Genomic DNA, 23,032 nt, shown 5'->3' with positions numbered 1-23,032 from the left:
GAACAGAACAACCATGTCTACTCTGCTGTTAAGGAATAATTAACAGTAGTTTAAAAGGAGGGAAAGACGCCGAATTAGGACACACCTTACAGTAAACCAATGAGAAGCCCAAAACCGGCCCAATTTTTACCCCGTAGGACCGAATAAACGCCCATTGTATTAAGCGATAATTAACAGTCTAATGAACGGGGAGAAGAGTATTTAGTGTTAACCTCCTTTGAAGGCGTACTCCTCGAACAAGCCGTCCACTGGGCTGGTCCTCATCCGTGGGGCCGACGCCTCTGGACTGTCCAAATCGAGATCGACGCACTCGATGCGCCTGCTCTTGGCCGACTCCACTGCAGCTTCGGCAAAATCATCCTCCCAACTAATGGTTGCGCGTATTCCCCCCCCTGCAGTCACGGCCGCCCGTCGCCGTTTCGACACCTCCCCCCCACTGCCACCGCCACCACTGTTGCTCGTCCTCGTAAACTCGTCGAGTGTCAGCTCGATCGTCTCCAGAACCCTGTCGCCGTACTTGTTCACCTTGGCCCTGCGTGCAAATCCCAGTCAACGCGGATCGAAATCTCAAGTCAACGGACGCACGTCAGGCTGAGAACTCACTTCCCGATGCCGTTGATTTCGAGGAGTTCCTCTTTAGTCCTGGGCAGTCTCTTGCTGATCTGCTGCAGAGTTGCATTTCTAGACATTCCCAGGTTGGTTAACGGAGCCGAAAAAGTCAACGTAAAATATTATGTAAAAGTCAAAGTCAATGGTCTCACAGGAAGATATGGTAGGCCATGACCCCGTCCCCTGCCTCCTTGACGAGGGCTGTCCGAAGCGCCTTCAAAGCAGAGAAGAGCTTCTCCGAGAGTTTCTGTGTTTGTTGACCAAATGGCGTTGACCACTAAAGTTTGACCACATACCATTGACCTAGCGTGCAAGTAATAATACCTGGTCAACTTCGCTCTGAGTTGACATGGCAGCGGTCTTCCCCATCGAAAGCGAGCCCTTAGCTGGTGTCTCGTCAATTCTGCCAGCAACTTTCGTTGGCTTCGCCGGAGCCGGAAACCTATATAAATAAATAACCCAAGATTGATTCAGGATCCCGAGATAAACATACAAGATTGATTCAATACGTACTTTATAATGATAGGATGTGCATTCGACGTAAGTTTGCACACCTTGGCTTCGTTAACCTGCCCAAAGAAAAGAAAATTAAGAAACAGTTTCTTTTTGCAGTAATCTTTTGGGGAGAAAGATGAACCTTCAAGACGGAGGAGACGGATCCGTAGAGATCGCTCTTCTTGACCTCCTCTCTGAGGAAATCTTCGACAACAAGATGCCGCAAGATCCTGGACGCTTCGTCCTTGCCTAGATGTCTGCCGGCACCATGAAGGCTAAGATTCTCATGTCTGTTTTTTTTAACCTGAAATAAGAAAGAGAGATTGGCCCAGAGTTCATCTTCTGGGCAATTGTTGGGCCGAAAATTGGATCCACTTACAGCTTGGCTGAGGGACCCTTTGTACACATCCAGAAGATGAGAAGAAGAGTACTGCTGTCCCGTTGACTTCACAAGGTCAACCTTTGAAGGATGAACAGAGAAAAGTCAACCAAATGAAAAAAAAAGTAAAAGAAATATATTTGAGTATGTATTACGCTTACCAGCTGCTTTGCGATGGGAGTGACATCTTTATTGACCCAGCTGACCACTCTCGAACAGTTGTCGCAAGTTCTTCCACAGTTCGCTGGGTCGAATTTCTCCCCAAAATGTATGAGTTGCATCAGGCGTCGGCAGTCTGCTTCGTTCTCACAATAATTTACCTGTTGGCGTATAGATCCAGGTGAGTGAATAATTAATTAAATAAATTCAAAATAAAATTAAGGCACCATTCGTCCAAGGTTTCCGATGTTTGATTCAATCACGCTCCCCGGATTGGGACTCCGCCTTGGGCCCAACGCTGAGGGGTTTTGTTCGGCAGCGCTCTGGGTCAGCATGTGCTTCACACGAATCTGCACAGACCCAATATATTACTAATTACTATATTAAAAATATATTAAATAATTATTTTTTTCAAAATTAACAAAAATAAATCAAAACAGATTAAAAAATGAAACCTAGGAAATAAGAAGTGGAATTAACGTAAAATTTAGGACAAATATTTTAATTACAATTATAAATTTAAATTAGGTGGAAAGAGACATAGTCACTGTAGCTGTAGTACAGCACACACGATGATCGTTGACCGTCTCTGCCAGCTCGCCCGCACTCCTGAAAAATGCATTTCAAAATCATGCACAGCATAAGCACGCAGAGTTCAATTAAAGTAATAAATGGAAACAAACCTGATGATAACCCTCAATTGATTTTGGAAGAGAATGGTGAATAACGAAACGAACATCGGGTTTGTTGATTCCTAAATTAGGAATATTAATGAGTGTAAAAGAAAAATTAAATAAAAAATTGTATAACATATAAAATGAATAATCAATACCCATCCCAAATGCCACAGTGGCGCATATTATGTTGACTTCATCCTTGCTCCACTGCTTTTGAACTTGCGTTCTCTGATGAGGATCCATACTTCCATGATAGAACGCAGTTTTGTGGCCCAATTCCTGAAGTACAGTAGACAAGCCATAAGGTTATGGGACGGAAGACAGAATAGAACGAACAGGACTTGACGGGACAGAACGGAATGGAATTTCGGTCCGTTATCTGTCCAAGGGAGAGGAGGAACGGATGACAGAACAGACAGAGGGAGGTTGTAAACATAGAATGATCACCAGCGCTTGATGAGCTAACGAGAGGGAACGGAAAGGAACAGAAGGTACGAAGGCTTGCATTCTGTTTCCGAACGAGGTCAGAACCGATGACTGATGGCAGTAATGAATTGAAAAGATGACGGATCGGCATCCATCCACAAGCCTTAATGAGTCCGTATAGGACTAATTAAGATTTTTTTTTTGAATAAGGAAGAAAATTGGTGGTTAACCTGTTACCATTAATAATGGAAAATATGTACATTAAGATAATTAAGATAATTATGAGTATAAAAGATAAGACAACCAGTAATTTTTCTGCCACTTTCTCGCAGTCCATCCTTGAGAGACAATAAATGATCCCACATTCGTCAAAATGATTTTCCTTGATGAATTTGTCGATGTCTTCCATACATTTTTTTGTCTTTGGCATGACAGAGAACCTGTAAAGCCCTCAAAGAAAAAATAATCTCAGGGAAACTTAAAATAATTTATGTCGAGAAAAGGATATTACCGTAGGTTTGGTCTGTTGAAACTTTGGCGGAACACAATGCAATTGACTAGACTAAGGGCTTGAACAACATCTTCTTTTACACTGGCTGTCGCAGTTGCAGTTAAGGCAAGCACAGGAGTCTTTGGAAACTTCTGTTTCAGAATTCCAAGGCCCTTCCCAAAAAAGATTTTTTTAATTTTGGGATGATTTTACAGGAGAAGTAATTCAATGTCGAAGTTATTATCCAGCTAACCTGGTAATCCGGACGAAAATCGTGTCCCCATTGACTAACGCAGTGAGCTTCGTCAATAACAATTCTAGAGAGTGATCCAGTGGTGTTCAAAGTTTCTAAATGCCTTAAGAGGACGTCACTTCTGCATTCAGAAAGGATTATACATTTTAAATACCGTTAAGTAAGAACCGCCGACTGTAACACATTGTTATTCAGGTCTATGCTGTTTTCAAGTCATTGTTCTCTACATGTTTCAGTTTCACCATGATGAAGAAATCATTCTCAAGAGAGAAAGAGAGAGATGACCAAGATTACTGACCTGGCAACTTTTTCTGGTGTAACATAGAGAAGTTTATATTTGCAATTGGGAGAAACCAACTCTCTCAGGACCTCATGCTGCTCCGCCCACTCCATGTTGGCGCTCAGATATGCAGCAGGAATGTTCGCCTTAAAAATACGGAAAAACTATTTTGTAAAATCCAAATGTTCATCAAGTTTCAAAAGAGTGATCATTTAGGGAAAAATATATATCACCTGTTGCAAATGCATTATTTGGTCTTGAATGAGAGAGACAAGAGGAGAAACAACCAGCGTGACTCCTTGGCAAATAAGAGCGGGAAGCTAGGAAAAAATAGAGAGATACAAAATAATAAATCAAATTGAAGAAATATTTATTTTCAGAACTTATACCTCCATGGTAACCTAAAAAAGACATTTACACAAAATCAATCACAGATTTTCATACGAGTTGGACCCATTGTTTGAATTGACTGCATCAATCTCCAGTACTTGATTTGGACAATTCACGCAGACAATTGAAAGCTTGCCACTCGTTAGTGTAGCTGAGATTACACCCTTTCATTGAATATCACGACTTAGGGAGAACTAAGGCCTACGGATGCATATAGATGATATCATCATTTCAGGAATTTATAAAGATGGGTTTTCCACTTTGAGCGGCCAGCTTTCAGATGGGTTTGACACTAAGAACATGGGCCAGTTGATATAATCTTTGGGCATTCTGCATGTATCCATAATCTCAAAAAACATAGATTTTACCGATATAAAATTCATCTCATCTTCATAAAGTCGACAAATAGAGATGAACTCTTAAATAATCTGGAAGAGGTAGAAACAATAGACCACAGCCTGCATTAATGGATGGTAACCAAAATGATATTATTTTTATGATACACACCTTGATATTATCTTTCATTAGTGTTCCCAGTTTAATTCGTTCATAATCCCAAACGTCACCACTAGTGCATAATCCTAAACCTTGATTGCTCGGTAAAGCAAGAACCGAGAGGTTATGGCACATTACATAGCCAAGGCTAAGTACCAAGCTACGACTCCCAAGGCATTGTCAGAAGATTTAAAAGTAATAATCCAGAGAAAAATGCAATTCCTCTTCGACGCAAATCAAGAATTAGGGTAACTCACGACATAAAACTACACTAAACATATCAAAGTCCATCGTTAGTTTACCAAGGAAAGCTGGCAATGCTCTCATCAGTACCTCCCTATGTAAAGTCATCAGATTGTGAATAAACCCATAAAGGGACTAATAAAAACGGTCTTTAAAAAATTCAAAAGTTGAAGCAGAGAAATGATGACACAACTTGAGGGATGCCCATATAAGGTTACATTCCTTATTGTCCTTTTTACACTTCAGCCCGCTGAAAGGTACATCATTATGTTATGCACATTACTGATATTGGGTCAGTTTTGTAAGGTTCATTCTTTGGGTTAAGCCCTGTTAAGTACTAGATTAAGCATTAGTTATATTTTGTTAATGGGGCTGAACTCATTGACAAACCTCATTATAAATACTGAGGATATGTCCCTTTATCATTTCAAATAAAGTTTACTGTTTCACGACTACGAGAAACTGCTGAACATGGTATGGATTCATCTGTAGGGCGACATATCTCAAGAGAACATTGAAAACTCCACTTCTATTCATCTACTAAGAGGTCATGGCTCAGATGCTAGGCGTGTTCCTCTTCTGATCATTAACACTAATACACCATAGAGTAATAAAATTCCCAATTCGAAAATATAAAACCCAAACCCCTCCAAATTTTATAAAATGGTATGAGAGGAAGTGCAGAGAGAGAGATTTTAAACCTGATAGGTGAGACTCTTTCCGCCACCGGTTGGCATGAGAACAAAAACATCATACCCACTCATAGTCGCATTGATTATCTCTCTTTGGTTTGGACGAAATGAGTGATTGCCAAATACTTTCCTGTTGTTGGCCTGCACCGCAGCTTTTTGGGTTAGAGATCTATACAGCGGGACAAAGACCAATAAACACCTTACAGGAACATACTTCAAGTTTCCTTGTCCATGAGAAATCCACACTGCTCCATCGTTTATCATTTGATCCTTCGATGTAATTAACCTCAATAAGCTTTGGAATAAACGCTTCTCTTTCTGAATATCTTGGTGCACTGGTAAAACTATCTATGGGATAAGAAGTAGGGCTCCAATTCTGGCATCCTTCGCTTGGCACGTACGTCTGAGATTCAAACCTTATTGAACCTGTCCGCAAAGCACTCACTGGAGTCTCGCATTGAAATCTTTGAGAGGAAGCAGTTGAAGCAGACATATGTGATTTCTGCCTTTCTTCAACTTGACCCATAGCCTGAAGATAATTTTCTAGAGAAGAAATTTTCTTGTTGAGTAACAATCTGCCATTAACAAACACATAAGGACTCTAATAAATCTTGAAAGAAGTATTTTCAAATTTCAAGTTTTTATATAAGGAGATTCAACCGCTCTTGTCGTAGTTCCTTCAATTGTTGAGCGCTAAGATCTTCCGCATCATCAAGAAGTTTATTTGATATGGAAATAAGCTTATCTTTCCACTCCTGCAAATGACTCTTTGCTTCCGGGCAACTTGCCAGCTGAATAATGCAATTTTAGTTATACTAAATAGTAACTTCCAGATGATGGTGGATAACAGAAAGAAGAGACCCAATACAGAAAACGTACCTCCAAATTATGGCAACATTTTTCACAGAGATCTTCTGGGACTTCATTTCTGCGATGCAACGGAACATTTCTGCCATTTTCAACAGGAGTAAATGGAGAAAACTTTGATTCATTGCCATCAGGTGTACTTGTAGCTTGATAATGCGCAAGGACTATCTGGTCTACATCAATATCCTGCCACCAAAGTTTATCTAACATTACATCAACCTAAAATTCCTTCTAAAGTAAAGAACATGAATTTAAAAGAAAAGGCCTTATAACTTACCTTCAGAATTTCATCATCTTCATCCTCAACATTGTTAACAGGATTGCAGAAACTCGAGTTCTTTACAAAACCATTCAGTTGGTTTGAATGTAATGAGGGCAGAGACGACGTCTCTCTTCTACCTTTACATAGAAATTTCCGCAGGATTAAAGCTAAAAATCTAAAGGATATACATCACACAGAAAGAAACTTGGGAAATCCAGAAACTGATCACCTTGGCTCTGCATGCCATTTGGACGTGCATAAAAACTTCCATCTGTTCGGTTATTCGACAGGCCGACAGTTTCTATGGGACTAATAGCTTCAGCTTGTCCACTACGTTTAGAAGACCCTAAAGGGTGAGGGAAACTACTGTTTCCATTTGTACCTTGACAGGGCATTGTTGATCCGGGCTTCACATATTGTCTGCTGGCTACCTGAAGGCAAGAAAGACTCTTCCAAGCCTACAATGTATTTTCCATATGATAATTTATAGACATCAGACATACAGAGCAGACAAAGTAAATAACAAACCTTATCGACATCTGACTCTCGCACTTTTTCAATCCTCTGGAAATTATTAATCAGAGGCCTGCAGAAAGAAAAGTTTACAACCGACTGAATTGGTGGCTTAAATACCACGCACAAATAAAATATTCTGGCTTCGGCTGTTAGATGGTTTCGCAATAACAAAGAAGTCTGAAGGAGACTTGAAGACACATGTTTTCCATTATTATGGTCCATTTTACATTCTACAGTTGGTTTGCCTTTTGTCGTTAGAAGTAGGAACTTCGAATTAAATACTTCCAGCATTGAGATTCCCAGCATCGACAACAGATCATTGAGATTTCCAGCATGATTTGATTAAAATTGTCAGCTTCTATCGTTAACCTTTTCAGATAACTTCTGCATTTATACTAATCACCTCGAGATTATTACCGTCAGGGCTTTTGTTCTAAGGTTAGACCTCTAACAAAAAATGAAACCAGGAGATAAGGGGGGAAGGAGGGTTGGTCCACATTTATGTCCTTGCATTTGCTTTTGACCTCAGAACATCAGAAAAGGTGATTAAATAGTAATCTTCCTCAAGGGTTCAAGAGTTAAGTCAGGGAATTGTTTTCTACACTATAGCTGTAGTAAGAAAGAACCCTGAATCTGTATTACACCATCTTACCACACTGAGATGAACGTGCTACTTCTGCATATCCAGAAAATCACCAGATAATGGGAAAACTCTTCCTGAATGCCAGTACAATAGCTGAATGGTCAACCAGGGTACAGTCTCTTTTCTTAAGGCCATGTTGGACATGTTGCTGGAGTAAATGTCCACCGCTGCTTACAGGCATCCAAATCAGATAACATATAATATTCACTTCTGTCAAGACATGATAGATCATCCCAGAAGCTCAGAACAAGGAACGCCATATCAGGCCCGTCAGGCCCATTATCGGATTCTCTAGCTTTCCCTCTTTTACCAAATAACGGCTAGAAAAATAGCCGTTAACCTAGCCGTTGGAGGCATGTATAAGAACGGGATACTCATCGTCTGTAGATGTAACGTCTTGAGTAATAACAAGTAGTTCTGTCTCTTCTTCTAACTCTCAGTCCCAGATCCATAGTTAACAACTTCCATTGAATTCAACAGATGGTCTAAAAGTGTGGCATAAATGTACTGGATGGGATCACTGCTATCTCAAGCTTGCAGCTGGATGGGATAAGATGTACTGGCAGCATAAAAATGATGTATTCTTGTGGCCCTTGAAATAAAGAACATAACTCAGTCACTCATTATAATTGCATCCAGTCAATCGATGACCATTGGACTTTAGAGTAACCAAGGAGAGAGGAAGGCAGGATGATGGGAAGAACACAGTGCCCTGGAAGCTCAAAAAAACATGAGAAATTCATAAAAAACAGCTAACATCTTACTTAGCTCAATCTGCCTTAAATCGGCAGATTGGAGGTTACAAAATTTATAGGTCCGTGATAAGATAGAGACTGAGATTTCATCTCCGATGTCTGACACCCGCCTCAAGCTAGTAATGAACTGCTTGCATTGCCAGCTGGAAGGTTTTGCACAGGGTAGAGAAAAGAAAGAGGATATCCTGCTGATGGTCTAGCACCTCGGATGATGTGGCCGAACCTACTGATGTGGTGGTGCTCTCTAATGTGGCAGTTCTTGCTGATGTGGCAGGGTCCACTGATATGGCACATCCATTGACATGGCAGACCCACCAGAAGCGGTTGCCTTTTGTAGTGGCCACTGTGTGAACGTGGCACAGTCCATCATGATGATGCCACCCACTTTGATGATGTGGAATGTCTATGTGACATGGCTAACTTTGCTGATGCGTCTCCTCACGCTGACACAGCCCAACTCTCGACATGGCCCTGCTGTTCAGATGTAGCACAATAATAGCCTACTTCGTTGATATGGCTTGTTTTTATGATGTGACCCCCTAATGATGTGACTCGTTCAGCTGACTTTCTGATGACAACCTGTTGTTGCTAACTTGGCGCTGATGTTGTCGCAGCAATGTTGCCTTGCAGCTATGACACACAGACATGCCCTACACACAACGCCGCCTGCTGATTTAACAGTACTTCGGCATTGAAGTAGCATTTTTTGGTGCTGGCCTGCGGGCACTATTACTGACTTGGCGAGCCTCAGGCACTCGCCTGGCCCCACTTGTGATGCCTAGATGGTGCTTCTTGGCCCTTCTCCCAAGGTCAACCCCTCAGCCAAACCCATGGTCAAGCCATGGTCAAAGCTGCTGAGAATGGCACAGTCAATATGCGCTCATTCCCACTGACAAACCTGTGGTCATACTTGCATTCAACGCTTCAGTCATGTCCACAGTCAACAGCATGGACATACTGATATGATCTCGTCTAAAGACGTACCGTCTCCGATGTAATTTGAGGACAAGGAGAGTTCCCGGGGTGAAGAAGAGAACGGGAATGGTCAGGAAGAGCCGAACAGAGGGGTAGGGATCAGCCGAGGACAAGCCGCCTGAAGATGCGGTTACGAAGAGACGATCACGAGAACGGGGATGGTAGAGAGGGAGAGAGGACCCAGACGTGGAGAGGGGAGACAGAAAACCTTACTACAATCTTCTTCTTTGCCTCCCTCCTAAAGGGAGGGCATCCCTATTTAAAGGAATTATACAATAGAGAAATGACTAAAATGCCCTTATGGGCTAATACGACGAGACTACCCCTAGATAGGTTCAGAATCCTATCAAGGATCCTATCACATACCCATGATCCTCATCACAGTGAAGGCCGCGTTTAAACTCACAGTCATACCCACAGTTAATGCCATGGTAAATATTGCCACGATGAGTGTGTTTATGCCTCCAAGTCATTAAATCAACTTCCTGGATATGAGTCCCTCCACCTCCAGGTCTTTACCAAAGGCAGGACTAGTGACTGGAGTGAAGCCACAGCAAGGTATCTGTACCGGAAGGTGCGGCTGGATCACCTCCTTTTCACTGAGAGCTAATTCTTTATGTTGGTTTGTCACTGCTTCACACCCAAAAAAAGCAGCAACTGCCTGGATATGAATCTCTCCCCCTCCAGGTCTTCACATCAACTGCCTCCACAACTACACTTCAGCCTTAAGATCCCAATTATGCTCTGATATATTGTTGGACTTTGGATTATTGACCAAAAAGAGGGAGCTAATGTAAAGGGAGGACCCCACAGTCTGGGATCTCAAAAATAGGAGAGAAATTCACTAGAAGAACCCACATAATTTGTACCTCAGTCTGCCTTGAAAAGCCAGATAGGAGGTTACGATTTTACACAGACGCCCCAATTAAGATAGGCCTTGACATCTTACAAGGACTACTTATCAATTATTGATCACTTAGAACTACTTGACTCAGACCAGTTGGGTGCAGACAAAGCCAATGTGGAATCGATTTAGCTGTGATATGTCGATTTGACTCAGAAATGATCTAAAATACACTGTTCTTGGAGGCCTGACAAAATAAGCAGGACAGCACAACAGGCACCGCATGATCAGAAGAAGCTAACAGTACCAATAAACGGGCCATGGGCAGTCGATGGGAATGGCATCACTGACAGGGCAGCTAACAGAGGCAGTTTACAGATAATGATGGGGAAGGGCCTGCCAATGAATTTATGGCAGAGGAATCAAGAACGATCGACATTGTGTCAATCACCACGCTGATACTATGACGTAAGAACTCCTCTCATTGATCTCCGGTAGCCTTGGCAGTTGAAGGAATTTTTTTTTGAAATGTTCCCCATTCTCTCATTTGAAGAAACCTAGTTTATAATTGGGGTGTGACACGATCCATATCAAAATTGTGAGTAAGCTTATGAAATTCAAGTACGGATTAAAAATATCGAGTTTCTCCTGCAATCCAAATACTGGTCTACTGCCTTGCAACCAGCATCCCATTATCCTCATCCAAGTCTTTAAGCCTGTCAGTGCAAGCACCTCTCTGAAACCCCAAGGTCGAATATAACCCCCACCTAAGGAGATCTCCCGCTTCCTTGGGTGATTTCAGATCCAGAGAAGTATAACTGCTTATCCCACCTGTTTCCCCTTTTTACACCATGCTCTTTGGATCCTCCTCTTCTCGGACCAGGTCCCAACTAAGTCCCGATGAGGCATCATGTGCAGGGTCATATGATGGCTGATTAGCCTTCTTTCTTCAAGTGTTCCCTTTGGGGATATATCCATTTCTCCGCTGCTCCTCTCTTAATTTCTTCATATATATAGTTTCTTTCTAAGGTAGCCAATTAAAGGTAGGATCATATAAGGGTGTTACAAGTAGGGGCTCAATGCGCCATGATATACCGACGCAATAGGAGAAACCCTTATATGGACACAATGACAAGGAACATATTTAAAAATAATAAGGATATCGAGAAAAAGATAAATGTACAGGATATGGGAAGAAATGTTGCAAGCTGCCATATTCTGATAATAAATTGTGGTTCTAGTGGCATGACATCTTGTATGTCATGAAAGAACAAAACATTTGGTGAAGGACAGACATCAAAGAAAAGATAGAATTTAGTACTATAGCCCAATATACCCATAGCCATAAAAAGGATAGAGTATCAAAGAATAGGAATTAGTAAAGCAAAGTGAGGAACTGAATCTCTTATATCTTCTTCACTCATCCCTCTCTACCACCAAATCGTCTGCAACAATATGTTAGCGATCATTGTTGTACATTACCGTTAGTAACATGACCACAAAAAAAATGTTGAGGCCAACTATTAGTTTGTCAGACAATTGAAAAGCCATTAACGACTGACATTAAATGACAAGTCATCTGAGCCGTGTGTAAAACTATTTTCAAAGTGGCTAGCCAAAGCATTGTTTCTGATGCTTCTGAGTATGCTTTCATACTCGTCTGTCAGCTCAAGAATGAGCGTGGTAGAAAAATGGGGTAGAACTCTTTTATAATCCAATCCTCCTTAACTTATGCGTTATCTAGGTACCCTGATTTTACATTGAGTCACTTTTTACCGCTGGGACACAGACTCATGTCCAGACCTAGAACAACCAATTGTCTTTCGAAATCTAATCTAACCTACTTGATTAGGTGTGCATCTTTTGTTGGAGTACTTTCTTGATTACTAAAGAGTTCACCCGCTTTGCAGCTGTGAGAGCTAGATCATCTCCGCTGAGACAAACCATGTGTTTGGACTATCAAGCTTTGTATGATCAGACATATGAATAAATGTAGAAAACTTCAAAAAAAAATTAAATGATCCGAACCTTGAGCGTAACATTCTCTCAGCGCTGGGTTTCTGATTATGTAGAGAGAAATAAAAATTTGAGGTTAGAAAATTTTCTTGAGATTTGAAGTCATTGTGAGCTTTGGCGTGCTGCGACCAATTTACTTTGGGAGGTCTCCCTGCTCTTTCGATATTATCCTTTGAGTTTTCTCTGCAGTATATCAGAAGAAGCAAAAGAAAATTGAACTGAAGCATGAGTCTTAAATAGGAGTTTAATTAGAAGAGAAATATAACTAAGGAAAGAATGCAGAGATATTGATCTTACATTACAGATCTTTCTTTCGACATCAGTCAGCTTGCCCGACACTTTACACATGGAATCAACGGCAAGTGCCCCGATGAAGAGAAAATATTAAAGAAGCAGAAATCGTACCAGTTGTCCTGATTTTTTTTTGGAAACGCCCCAAAATTAAGTGTTAAATATCACGCTACAGCTGACTATCTGGTTTCCATTCTCCACCACATGCATCTAAACAAAGAGAACCAAATTTTAAAACTTCTGTAATTCATTTCCGTCAGTAGTATCAGAGAGTTGGAAAGAGGACAGCAAAAGAAGCTTCTCATTGCTCAAAGAACAAGGTGTAATAAAAATAGATGATACGACAATAAAATGCACATTACAGCTATAGAAAATTGGAGAACCCTCCTTATAACAGATGCATCGATTATAACCATTGAAGGGGTTAAGACCCGACCCATCTTTGCTAAACTTGGTGAGAATTTACCATCTTAATGAGAAACTTTTCAGGAAACAGCGGACGGAAGTTATTTTTAAAAAAAGGCAAAGAAGACGGGGTGGGGTGGGTGGTACTCCCCCCCCCCAAGAAGCTTTCAATTTCTTTGGCCAAACAATATAAAATAAACTGTTACGTATTTTCACACGAACAAGGCCTCTCTACAACAGTGTAAATCCTTCTGGAGCAACAGTCTCTATTGTTATGTCAACATTACAAAGTTTGCCGTATCTTGCCAGATTCAAAGCGTATCAGTATCACAAACTGAATTTCGTGGAATCAAATACTTCCAGTAAACAATCTACCCAAACGGGAGTAAGACGAAAGTCGGAACGCATTAATAAAAATGACAAGCACTCAAAAATAAAATAAAAAATTAATACCACGAAGCGGTCGGAACGACAATCTCTATTGCTTTCTCTACCTCACACAGTTTCCCCAACCTTGCTGGATTCGAATTGAGAAGCATATTTCAATCTGAATTTCGTTGAATAAAATCATTCCATCGAACAATATAAAAAACTACAATAGGTCTGAGCGCAAGAATACTAATGACAAGCAAAAAAATAAAGATTAAACAAATTCCTTGCACGAAGAGTTCGGAACGACAATCTCGATTGCTTTCTCTATCGAGCTTCCCCTACCTCACCGGATTTAAATTGAGGAGCGAATTTCAGGCTGAATTTCATTCAATAAAAATCATTACAGCGAACCATATAAAAAACTACAATAGGTCTGAGCGCACAAATACAAATGACAAGCACAAAAACTAAAAATTAAACAAATTACTAGCACGAAGTGTGCGGAACGACAATCTCGGTTGCTTTCTCTATCACGCACAGTTTCCCGTAACTCGCCGGACTCAAACTGAGAAGCAAATTTCAAGCTCAATTTTATTGGAACAAAATCAGTCCCCGGAACAATATAACAAGAGATTGGTGGCCTGAGCTCAAGAATACAAATGGCAAGCACAAAAAAAATAAAATAAATGAATATCACGAAGTTTTCGGAACGACAAAATCTATTGCTCTCTGTACATCACACAATTTCCCCTACCGCTCCCGATTGGAATTGAGACGCGAGTGTAAAGCTGAATTTCGTCGAGCACAATCATCCCAGCGAAAAATATAACAAGCGATAAAAGGTCGAAGCGCAAGAATTCAAATAACAAACACAAAAAACAAAATAAAAATAAATGAGAAATAGAGAAGCGTATTTCAAGCAGAATTTCGTTGAAAAAAATTATTAAGACGAACAATATGACAAGCGACGGAAGGTCAGAGCGCAAGAATACAAATGTCAAGCACAAAAAGATAAAATAAAAGTAAATAAACGAATAGCACGAAGTGGTTTGAACCATATATTGCAAAGCGTATTTCAAGCAGATCTTTGTTAGACAAATTTATTCCACCGGACAATATAACAAGCGGTAAAGTGTCTGATCGCAATAATGCAAACATTAGCACAAAAAAAAAATTACAAATTGACTAACCGCAGGTAGAAATCGTAAAGTACGAAATCTGAATGCCGCCTGCTGAGGATGAGATCAATGCAACGGCAAAGAGAAGCATATTCCAAGCAGATTTCGTTGAACAAAATTATTCCAGCGGACAATATAACAAGCGATAGAATGTTCGAGCGCAAAAATACAAAATACTAGCACAAAAAAAAATTAAAATATTGAAAAATTGACTACCGCGAGGAAGAAATCGAAAAGTACGAAATCCGTATGCCAACCTGCTGAGGATGAGATCAACGCCACGTCAAAGAGGAAAGATTTACACTTGATGCGAACAATCCAGGAGCGAAAATGGAAGAGAGAGGATCGTCTCTATGAGATTTTTCCCGCGTTCATAGGCGCCAAAATGAAGTAAAGGCGCTATTTAAACTAGTCCTTAGTTTACCTGTTATTTTTTTCACCCTCCTTTTATGAAAATTACGAAAATAGACTTTATTGTAATTTTTTTCCCAGATTATTGGCAAACCTTAGGAAATAAATATAACTTTCAATGGCTGCAGGGTGGCCAAGCTTTGTGGTAGAGTGAGATTAGTCAAACATATTTCTCTGATTGGCATTTTGATTTTATTCATAACATTTTATTTTCTTAAGTAGGTATTTACTACCTTTATTTTCCATCACATTTTTCACATCGTAAGTTAACATATTTTTATGATTTGTTAACGAGTAGTTTATGTTGCATGCAGTAGATTTATGTGAAAGGGGCATAATATATCTTGAAGGTTACAATTATAAGCATTCTCCAATACTAATCTACATTTATTTTACTCATTTGGTGTGTAAATATTAGAAGTTTTCCTTGAGATTACATGCATTTAGTGCCAATTTTTCAGATTTATTTTATGAAGAAAAAATAAAATAGTTAACTCCATACGCAGAGGAGAATCGGTGGGAATAAAGCCCCTTGCCTGTACAGGTTGTCCAGATAGGAAAAAGAGGAACAAAGCCCAATAAAATCATGTGTTTTTTAACTTCATCTACTTCTCCTTTCCTTTCGTGTATTCATCCTCCTCTGTCTTTCTCTAAGAGGTACGTTGTGATGTATAATAGTAAGTTGTGAGTGTCTTGCAATTTTTAAGAAAACTGAGAACAATTTTCACCCCAACATATATCACAGATACCCATTTTATATGTATTGAGCAATAGTGGGCCTTCAAAGATCATTCCCTTCATCCATCACTGTCATCATTAGGCTAAATAATGATGGGGATGGCATGATGATATGGGGAGGATAATTTTATTTATTCATGATATTTCTTTTCCCAACAAGTGGCATTCTCTCTATCTCTCTTGTCATTTTCTCTGTCATTTGATTGTTGTGTGATGATGAGTTCATCCTCTCCTTTTGACATCACCACTATACATTAGCTTGGATGAAGATGAATATATCATCGTCCATATCCTAATGATAATGATAATGGATTCATCATCATCCTCATACCATGGTTCTCTTTTGATTGGATAAACCTCCTTCGCTTTACCATTCATTTTTTTCTGTTGGGAAAACATTATATCGACGATAACCATTTGATGTTTGGTCCTATTCCATGTAGGAAACTTTGCGTTCATAACAAACTTCATGATTTTGTTATTTTTTTCTTTGGTTAATGTACATGACATTTGATTTCACATACCTATTTGACATGTGTGGGCACATTATTCCCAATGCTCCATAAAATCGGGTTCATATTAGAGTGCAGACAACTAGTACTTGTTTTGGCCTTCGCCAGGTATTTTCCTCATTCTATTTAGATTTTCTAAGTTGTATGTTTGGGATACAAATTTTTGCATTAGATTCCTCATCCTATGACTAAATTTTCGTTATTCTTTATAAAAGCAGTACATGACAATATTTTTTGATTGGTCTATTTTAACTCTGAATGGTCAACCAGATGGGACATTACCATACCAATACCGGGCCAAACTTTAGGTTAGGTTTTGGCCTTTACTAGAAATACCAGACTATCCAGCCCTACATGTAACATATACTAACAAAATTGTATGATTGGATTTATTTGTCCAATAAAATCCAAGGAGGATTTCCTCGCATAACAAATCTAACTATCCTACACTTGTAGTTTCTTTAATATAAACACCACATTTGTCATGAAAAACTGTCTTTATGTTTCCAGCTCTTCAAACTGAAGACATGCCTCATTATATTGAAATCTCATAAATTGAAATGAGAAATTAAAAGACTTGTGTATGTACCTTATATGAAACTCAGGTCTTATCAACTAGATGTCTTTGTTTTCAGGAAATCGTTGTGACTCCTACTCTCACCCTGATTGGTTACCCTAATCTAACATTTTTATTACTTTAGATGTTACCTAATACATTTGATTGAAACATGACAGAACTTTTGCAATTTATTTATCAACATCCCCATGTTTGAAATAGATTCCTTATATGCTTAGTTTTTTCCACTAGAATCTATAACTAATTTTGTGTTTGTCACTTGCAATGACATTTTTTGTATTTTAATGAAAAAATTACATACTGATACCTTTTTCAATAATAATTGGACTTTAAAATCATAATTTCAATTACTCCAGCCTTTTATTGTTTGCCCCGTCAGTTCATACCATTGATAAGAGTGATCTAATTTGTTCATACAGTAAATATCTAGGTCAAAAAAACCTTATGAAAGCACAATAAATTATATAATGTACATTTCCATGGAAATTTTGTTCGTCAATGGACTTTATCATTGGGTCATTATGTGGATGGTGCGGCCAAAGGGAACCTGGGACCAACAGGAGGGGGTGGTTTCCTTCGTGACCACACAGAGAGTATTCTCTTTGCCTTTTCATCTTTTTATGGTATCCAAACTAACACAGCAGTCGAGGCTATGGCAATTCGTGATGGTTTGCTCCTCTGTGAGGCGCGAAACCTTCACAATTTTGTTGTAGAATCGGACTCATATGTGTTAATAAACTTGCTCTGTGCAGGTACCTGCTCCCAGTGGTCGCTGCAGCAAGTATGGCACGACATCATACAATTTCGCCCCCGCTTGATTAGCATCCGACACCAATTGCGCAAGGGCAACTAGACTGTAAATGCCCTTGCCAACCATGCGGTATGAACTCAAGCCCCTTCTATTCTTTACTCATCTTGACATGATCTCCCTCGGGCAGCTCATGGTTGCCACCGCGTTGAGCTCCTCGGATTGCCGGTTCTTCGCACGCGCCGCACTCTGACAAAGGATAGACCCCGAGATTGGCATATGTCATGGAGCACTGGAGGCGAGAGTGCTTGCCCTCTCGCCTGATTGATGTCCCGCCACGTGCCTCAACGATGCCACCTGTTGACGACATGGAGAGCTCCACACACTCCATGCATCATCACTGCTACGGGGGACCTAGTGAGATGTTGACATGAGCGCCTTTCTCCGAGCACTTACTAGGTATCACTCATATACCTTTTTCTTTTCTTGCACATGGTGTGGATGAGTAGTATCCGATTGTAATTGGGATATTTATGTTCGCTCCACACTTATAGTCACTGATAAAAAATCCACTTCGTATATAAAATCCCCCTAGGTTGCGTCTAGGGCACAGCTGGATTGGTCTACGGGGACAACCACAGAGTTGGACATACCCGGCACAGTGTATTTGCCAATAGAAAAAATATATTGATGAGTTCCTAATTGACCAAAAAAATGAAAGATGTTTCATTCGTATTCACACAATGTTTGTTCTCTTGATGGTGACCATCTAGCACCATAGACCGGTCTCAGCTAGCGCGTGGAGCTTGGGCTAAAGGAGAGACCAGGCCTTCAAGTATTTGACCTAGACAATGAGCCCCCGGAGGTTGACATTATCTTTGTTGTGTTTTTGCCGATTCATTCTAGTTTTGATGGCCATGTTTGTTCGCCTACGTGTTCGTACGAATGGGCCCGTTTTGATCTTGAGTACCCCTCGTACCCCTTTAGCGGGACTCTCTCCCATTCCTTTAGAGGGGAGGCCCATATGACACCCCATGTAAGGGGGGGAGGAAACCCTCCTTTGGGAGGCTTGTTTTATCTTATTTTTATTGTATGTTTTATTTTTCAAGTTATTTACAAAAATGCCACGACAAATTTGAAAATTTGGAAACCCTAGCCTGTTGTCGCTGCCATTGCTGCATTCGTTGCCCACGGCCCACTCAGCCAACACGCCCGCCTAGCCGCCTACACCCCCCGCTTGGCCACCCGCGTTTGTGCCCACACACCTCTTTCCCTATCTCATGCTCATTTATTTCTGTTAGTACCTCCCGGGCATGTCACCACCGCTAGGGTAAGGGCAATATAGATAGGGTCAATGTTATGAGAGTTAGGATTTCTATACGTACATCCTTGGTTGGACCCATCAAGGGTGTGCGCACTAGCGGCAGTAGCCTTGCTGACACCCACGGTCTACAACCCGACGTGTGGGTCATTGGGAGCCTAGTGGCGTGGCCATGTTCTGCTTACCGTGACCTAGTGGTCATCGTCGTTTATTGAAGACGGTCTTGTACTTTCTCATCAATTTTCTCGATGCTTTAGCATTGTCATTCACATGCATCACCCCTGACCAATTGAATCTAGAATTGTCTTCAATCCCGACACGTCGTTTTGCATCAACTTCATTATTGTTAATGTGTTGTTTTGTGTTGATTTTTGCCGAGACTTATCATCTTTGAATTTCTCATTGTGAATCCAAGTAAAAATGTTTGTGGATCTACCAAATTTGGATCTCAAAGTGATTTTCTAAAATTTGGACGTCATAGAGTTCAAACCATTTTGGCCCTCAAATATCAAGGATAAACTTAGAGGGCTTCGAGCATTGGGGGTGTCTTTATTAAAGCCTTTGTCTTATGTCATAATGACAGCCATTAGAATTGAAAGATTTTCTCATGAGCCATCTTTTTATCCTTTTTAATATACGAAGAGTGCAAGCCAATCACACATTATACATCTCATTTTATACTTAACGATAATATATATATTATAATTAAAGTTCATGAATACATTCAATGACTAAGTGAATTGTGTTGAAATCACAAAATGACGATCCTCAGTCTTTAAACACATGTTCTTTAAACACATGTTCTAAACATTTCTATTCAAAGGATACTCAAGAAGGACATCAAGACATACATATAGTATAGTCATGTCTGATCCCACTCATGTGATGAGTAAGGGCGATCCTATAGCCACAAGTGTAGAGATGTTAAGGATATGGGAAGGACAATTTTATTTATTCATGATTTTTTTTTTTTAATAAGGGTATTCTCTCTGTCTTGCTTGTCATTGCCCTCATCATTTGATTGTTGTGTAATTATGAGTTCATCCTCTCCTTTGACATCACCACTGTACATTGGCTTAGATGAAGATGACTATATCATCGTCCATATCCTAACAATAATGATGATGGATTCATCGTCATCCTCATAACCTGGTTCTGTTTTGATTGGATAAACCTCCTTCCCTCACTCATTCATCTGTTTCTGTTGGGAAATCATTATACCTATGATAAACATTTGATTCTTGGTCTTAATTCATGTAGAAAACTTTGAGTTCATAAAAAATTTCATGATTCTGTTTTTTTTCTTTGGTTAATGTCCATGACATTTGATTTCACACGCCTATTCGACATATGCGGGTACAGTATTTCCAATGTTCCATAAAAACTGGATCCATATTAGAGTGCATACAACTAGTACTTGTGCTGGCCTTCGCCGGGTATTTCCTCATTCTCTTTAGTTTGTCTAAGTAGTATGTTTTGTAATGCAAAATTTTGCATTAGATTCTGCATCTTATGATTGAATTATTAATATTCTATGTAAAGCAGTCCATGTCAATATTTTTTGATTGTTCTATTTTAATTCTGAATGGTAAACCTATTGGGACAGGACCGTACCAATATCAGACCAAACTTTAGGTAAGGTTTTGGTATTTACTATAAATACCGGACCATCCAGCCCTACATGTTGTTGGGTTCGAGAGGCCTAGATCTGAACGAACAATCAAAACGATACGTAGCGAAAGACATTTGCGAATCGAACGGCATCATAAAAACTATTGAAATGATGTACCTTTCCACGGATCGAATCTGTAATTTATTGGATTACGGAGTGAGACAAGTCGAGCTGCTCACGTGTGCAGCCTCTAGACGTATCCACACAATCCTCGGCACGTTGAATCACCTCCTTCTTGTTAACGAGCCACGTTCTACCTCCACCGTCGTCGTTACGTCGTCCTGATCGCATCAGGCATGGACAGGGGTTGTGGGGAGAAGGGAGAAGAAGGGGAAAGGCCCCTGAACAATTCTTGCTTGGGTCAATTTCGTTCAAGGCCTTCCCCTATTTATACTAAGTGGATATAATTCATAAAAAAACCCCCAAAACTTAAGTATATCTTCCAACATCCTAAAGACCATTTGCGTGTGACCCTCTAGGCCCATGTATTAGTCTAGTTAATGACTCCAACGACCCAACAACCTTTAGTGGCCTTCCAAATTAATTAATTATATCAACATATAGATTAATTAATGTCAGATCAATTTAACCCTATCAATAGGTCGAGTCTCCGACACGTGGGGTGCCAAGCTACACCTCGTGTCCTAGAAGATACAAAGGAGTGTATATTGACTCACTCATGGAACCTGTTCATCATCAGTTACCGTGTATGTATAATCCTTCATCCACTTGATGCTCCTTGGACGACTTAGGGTACGGTCAATTGTCAAACCCTAATCGGTCATCCGAGTTAGTACTGATGCATTCGGAAATCATCGGGAACTCTTCTTCGATATTTCACTAGCTTGGCCAAGGACTTCACCGCATCGTCTTCCTTTAGCTTTCACCTTTTATACCGAGGGTGGACAATCCCATATTGACCACTCAATTGTCTTTGTGAACTTCTTGATGCACCCAAACTAAGGCCGTTTAGAATCCCATAATTAGAGACTCGTTGGCCATAGCCAAAGTGCAACCGTCCGTCCACAAGACGTCTTTGGTGTCTCAAGTCTAAGGACCACTTACACAATTGTGAAGCGAAACAACCTGATTGACAGTTCGGTATAAAACCATTCAGGGATTCGTGTGGATCAATTCAGTGAACTCTTTCCACTAAAGAGCACCCGCTATCTATCCTTAGTGTCTCCACACTAATGGCTACATGAACGACCATACTCATCATATATGTGAGGCTAGATAGTGTTATTCTATCCAGTTACTTTGATGTCCTTCTCATGTATTCTTTTAGTAAGAATGTTTAGAACACATGCTTAAAGACTAGTGATCTCCGTATTACGATATGATCATAATTTACTAAATTCAATCATGTATTCATGGACCTCATTATAAGCATCACACGTGCACTATAATGAATATGATGTATTAATGAACATGGAACGATGTGTGGAATGTGTGATTGGCTTGCCGGCCACATATATTTCCATCACATGTAACATATACTAACAAAATCGTTGATGGGAGACCATCTCGCCAACAACACCAAAGGATGCCAGCAGCCAATTTGAGCCGCTCGTGTTGACGTTTGCGACCCGACTTTCAAGTACACATTCTAACGACATGTCGTGATCATTTTATTTCAGTTTATTTTCATGTCTTTTATTTTAATTTCGAATTGTGGATGGGCCTTCGTGTTTGGGCCTCGTCCATTATGTGTTGTTTTCCTTAACGTTTGTTAAGGGAAGACCTCTCGTCACGAGATGGTTTCTCCCTGTTTGGCCCAATTGGACATACCCCCTACACTATATAAAGGGAGGCATGCCCAAGGAAGGCCTTTGGGAGTTGATTTGAAAGTTGAGTTTCTTCAATTGGCTCTTGCCCTCCTCCTCTTGGAATTTTATCATTTTCTAGCTCAGCATAAATAGTGGGAATCGCCCACCCGACGTCCTACCCTCGTCGAGATTCACCATGGAGGAATCATCGTTGATAATCTCAATTTTAGGGTTAAAATTTGTCGTTGGTGATTAAGATTGTTCAATAAAATATATTTAACCGTACTTAAAAATACTTAGTTAGTGATGAGTACGGATTGTCTCCACAGGGAATGATGATTAAGGAATTACTTTCTTATACTAGTGATGATGGACGAGAGGATCGACGAAAGCAAGATTTGAGGATGTGAGGTAGTGATATCGATAAAAGATACGTCATTATAAGCTAATTTCACTTAAAGAAAAGAGTAAGTGAGTGTGATGGATATGATGATGAACGACGGTATGAACGAGGATAGTGGTTCGATATGCAGTGGTACGATGGCATGGATGGAGAGATGAGAGAATGGGGA

The 23,032-nt window shown here is 40.1% G+C and overlaps 1 protein-coding gene across 1 annotated transcript; it reads right to left on the bottom strand.

The window, feature by feature from the left end:
- On the bottom strand, nt 1–14,612 carry RECQ4A (DNA helicase (RECQl4A)). The gene is made up of 27 exons (XM_078577642.1): nt 13,616–14,612; nt 12,764–12,967; nt 12,479–12,649; nt 7,246–7,303; nt 6,947–7,175; nt 6,733–6,854; nt 6,468–6,641; nt 6,249–6,379; nt 5,803–6,163; nt 5,598–5,729; nt 4,002–4,088; nt 3,787–3,914; nt 3,489–3,609; nt 3,257–3,408; nt 3,050–3,185; nt 2,475–2,598; nt 2,326–2,396; nt 2,183–2,251; nt 1,870–1,992; nt 1,645–1,803; nt 1,484–1,564; nt 1,247–1,408; nt 1,123–1,178; nt 934–1,051; nt 762–856; nt 604–681; nt 1–532 (listed from the first exon to the last, which is right to left on the bottom strand). The coding sequence occupies exons 2-27, from the start codon at nt 12,784–12,786 to the stop codon at nt 208–210; spliced, it is 3,486 nt and encodes a 1,161-aa protein (XP_078433768.1). The 5' UTR covers nt 12,787–12,967; nt 13,616–14,612; the 3' UTR covers nt 1–207.
- Between the last annotated feature and the right edge of the window lie 8,420 nt (nt 14,613–23,032).

The sequence above is a fragment of the Wolffia australiana genome, chromosome 7 (assembly GCF_029677425.1).
Source record: "Wolffia australiana isolate 7733 chromosome 7, ASM2967742v1".
NCBI lineage: Eukaryota > Viridiplantae > Streptophyta > Magnoliopsida > Alismatales > Araceae > Wolffia > Wolffia australiana.
Note: the sequence above shows the minus strand (reverse complement) of the source record. Positions and strands in the feature narration are given on the sequence as shown.

Bases quoted from the DNA above. Each gene is read 5' to 3' on its own strand.
- RECQ4A (XM_078577642.1), bottom strand. From the start codon at position 12,786: ATGTCGAAAGAAAGATCTGTAAT. The intron at 6,380-6,467 runs GTACGTTTTCTG...TGCATTATTCAG, and splicing joins AATGTTGCCATAATTTGGAG to CTGGCAAGTTGCCCGGAAGC. The intron at 2,252-2,325 runs GTTTGTTTCCAT...TGCATTTTTCAG, and splicing joins CAATTGAGGGTTATCATCAG to GAGTGCGGGCGAGCTGGCAG.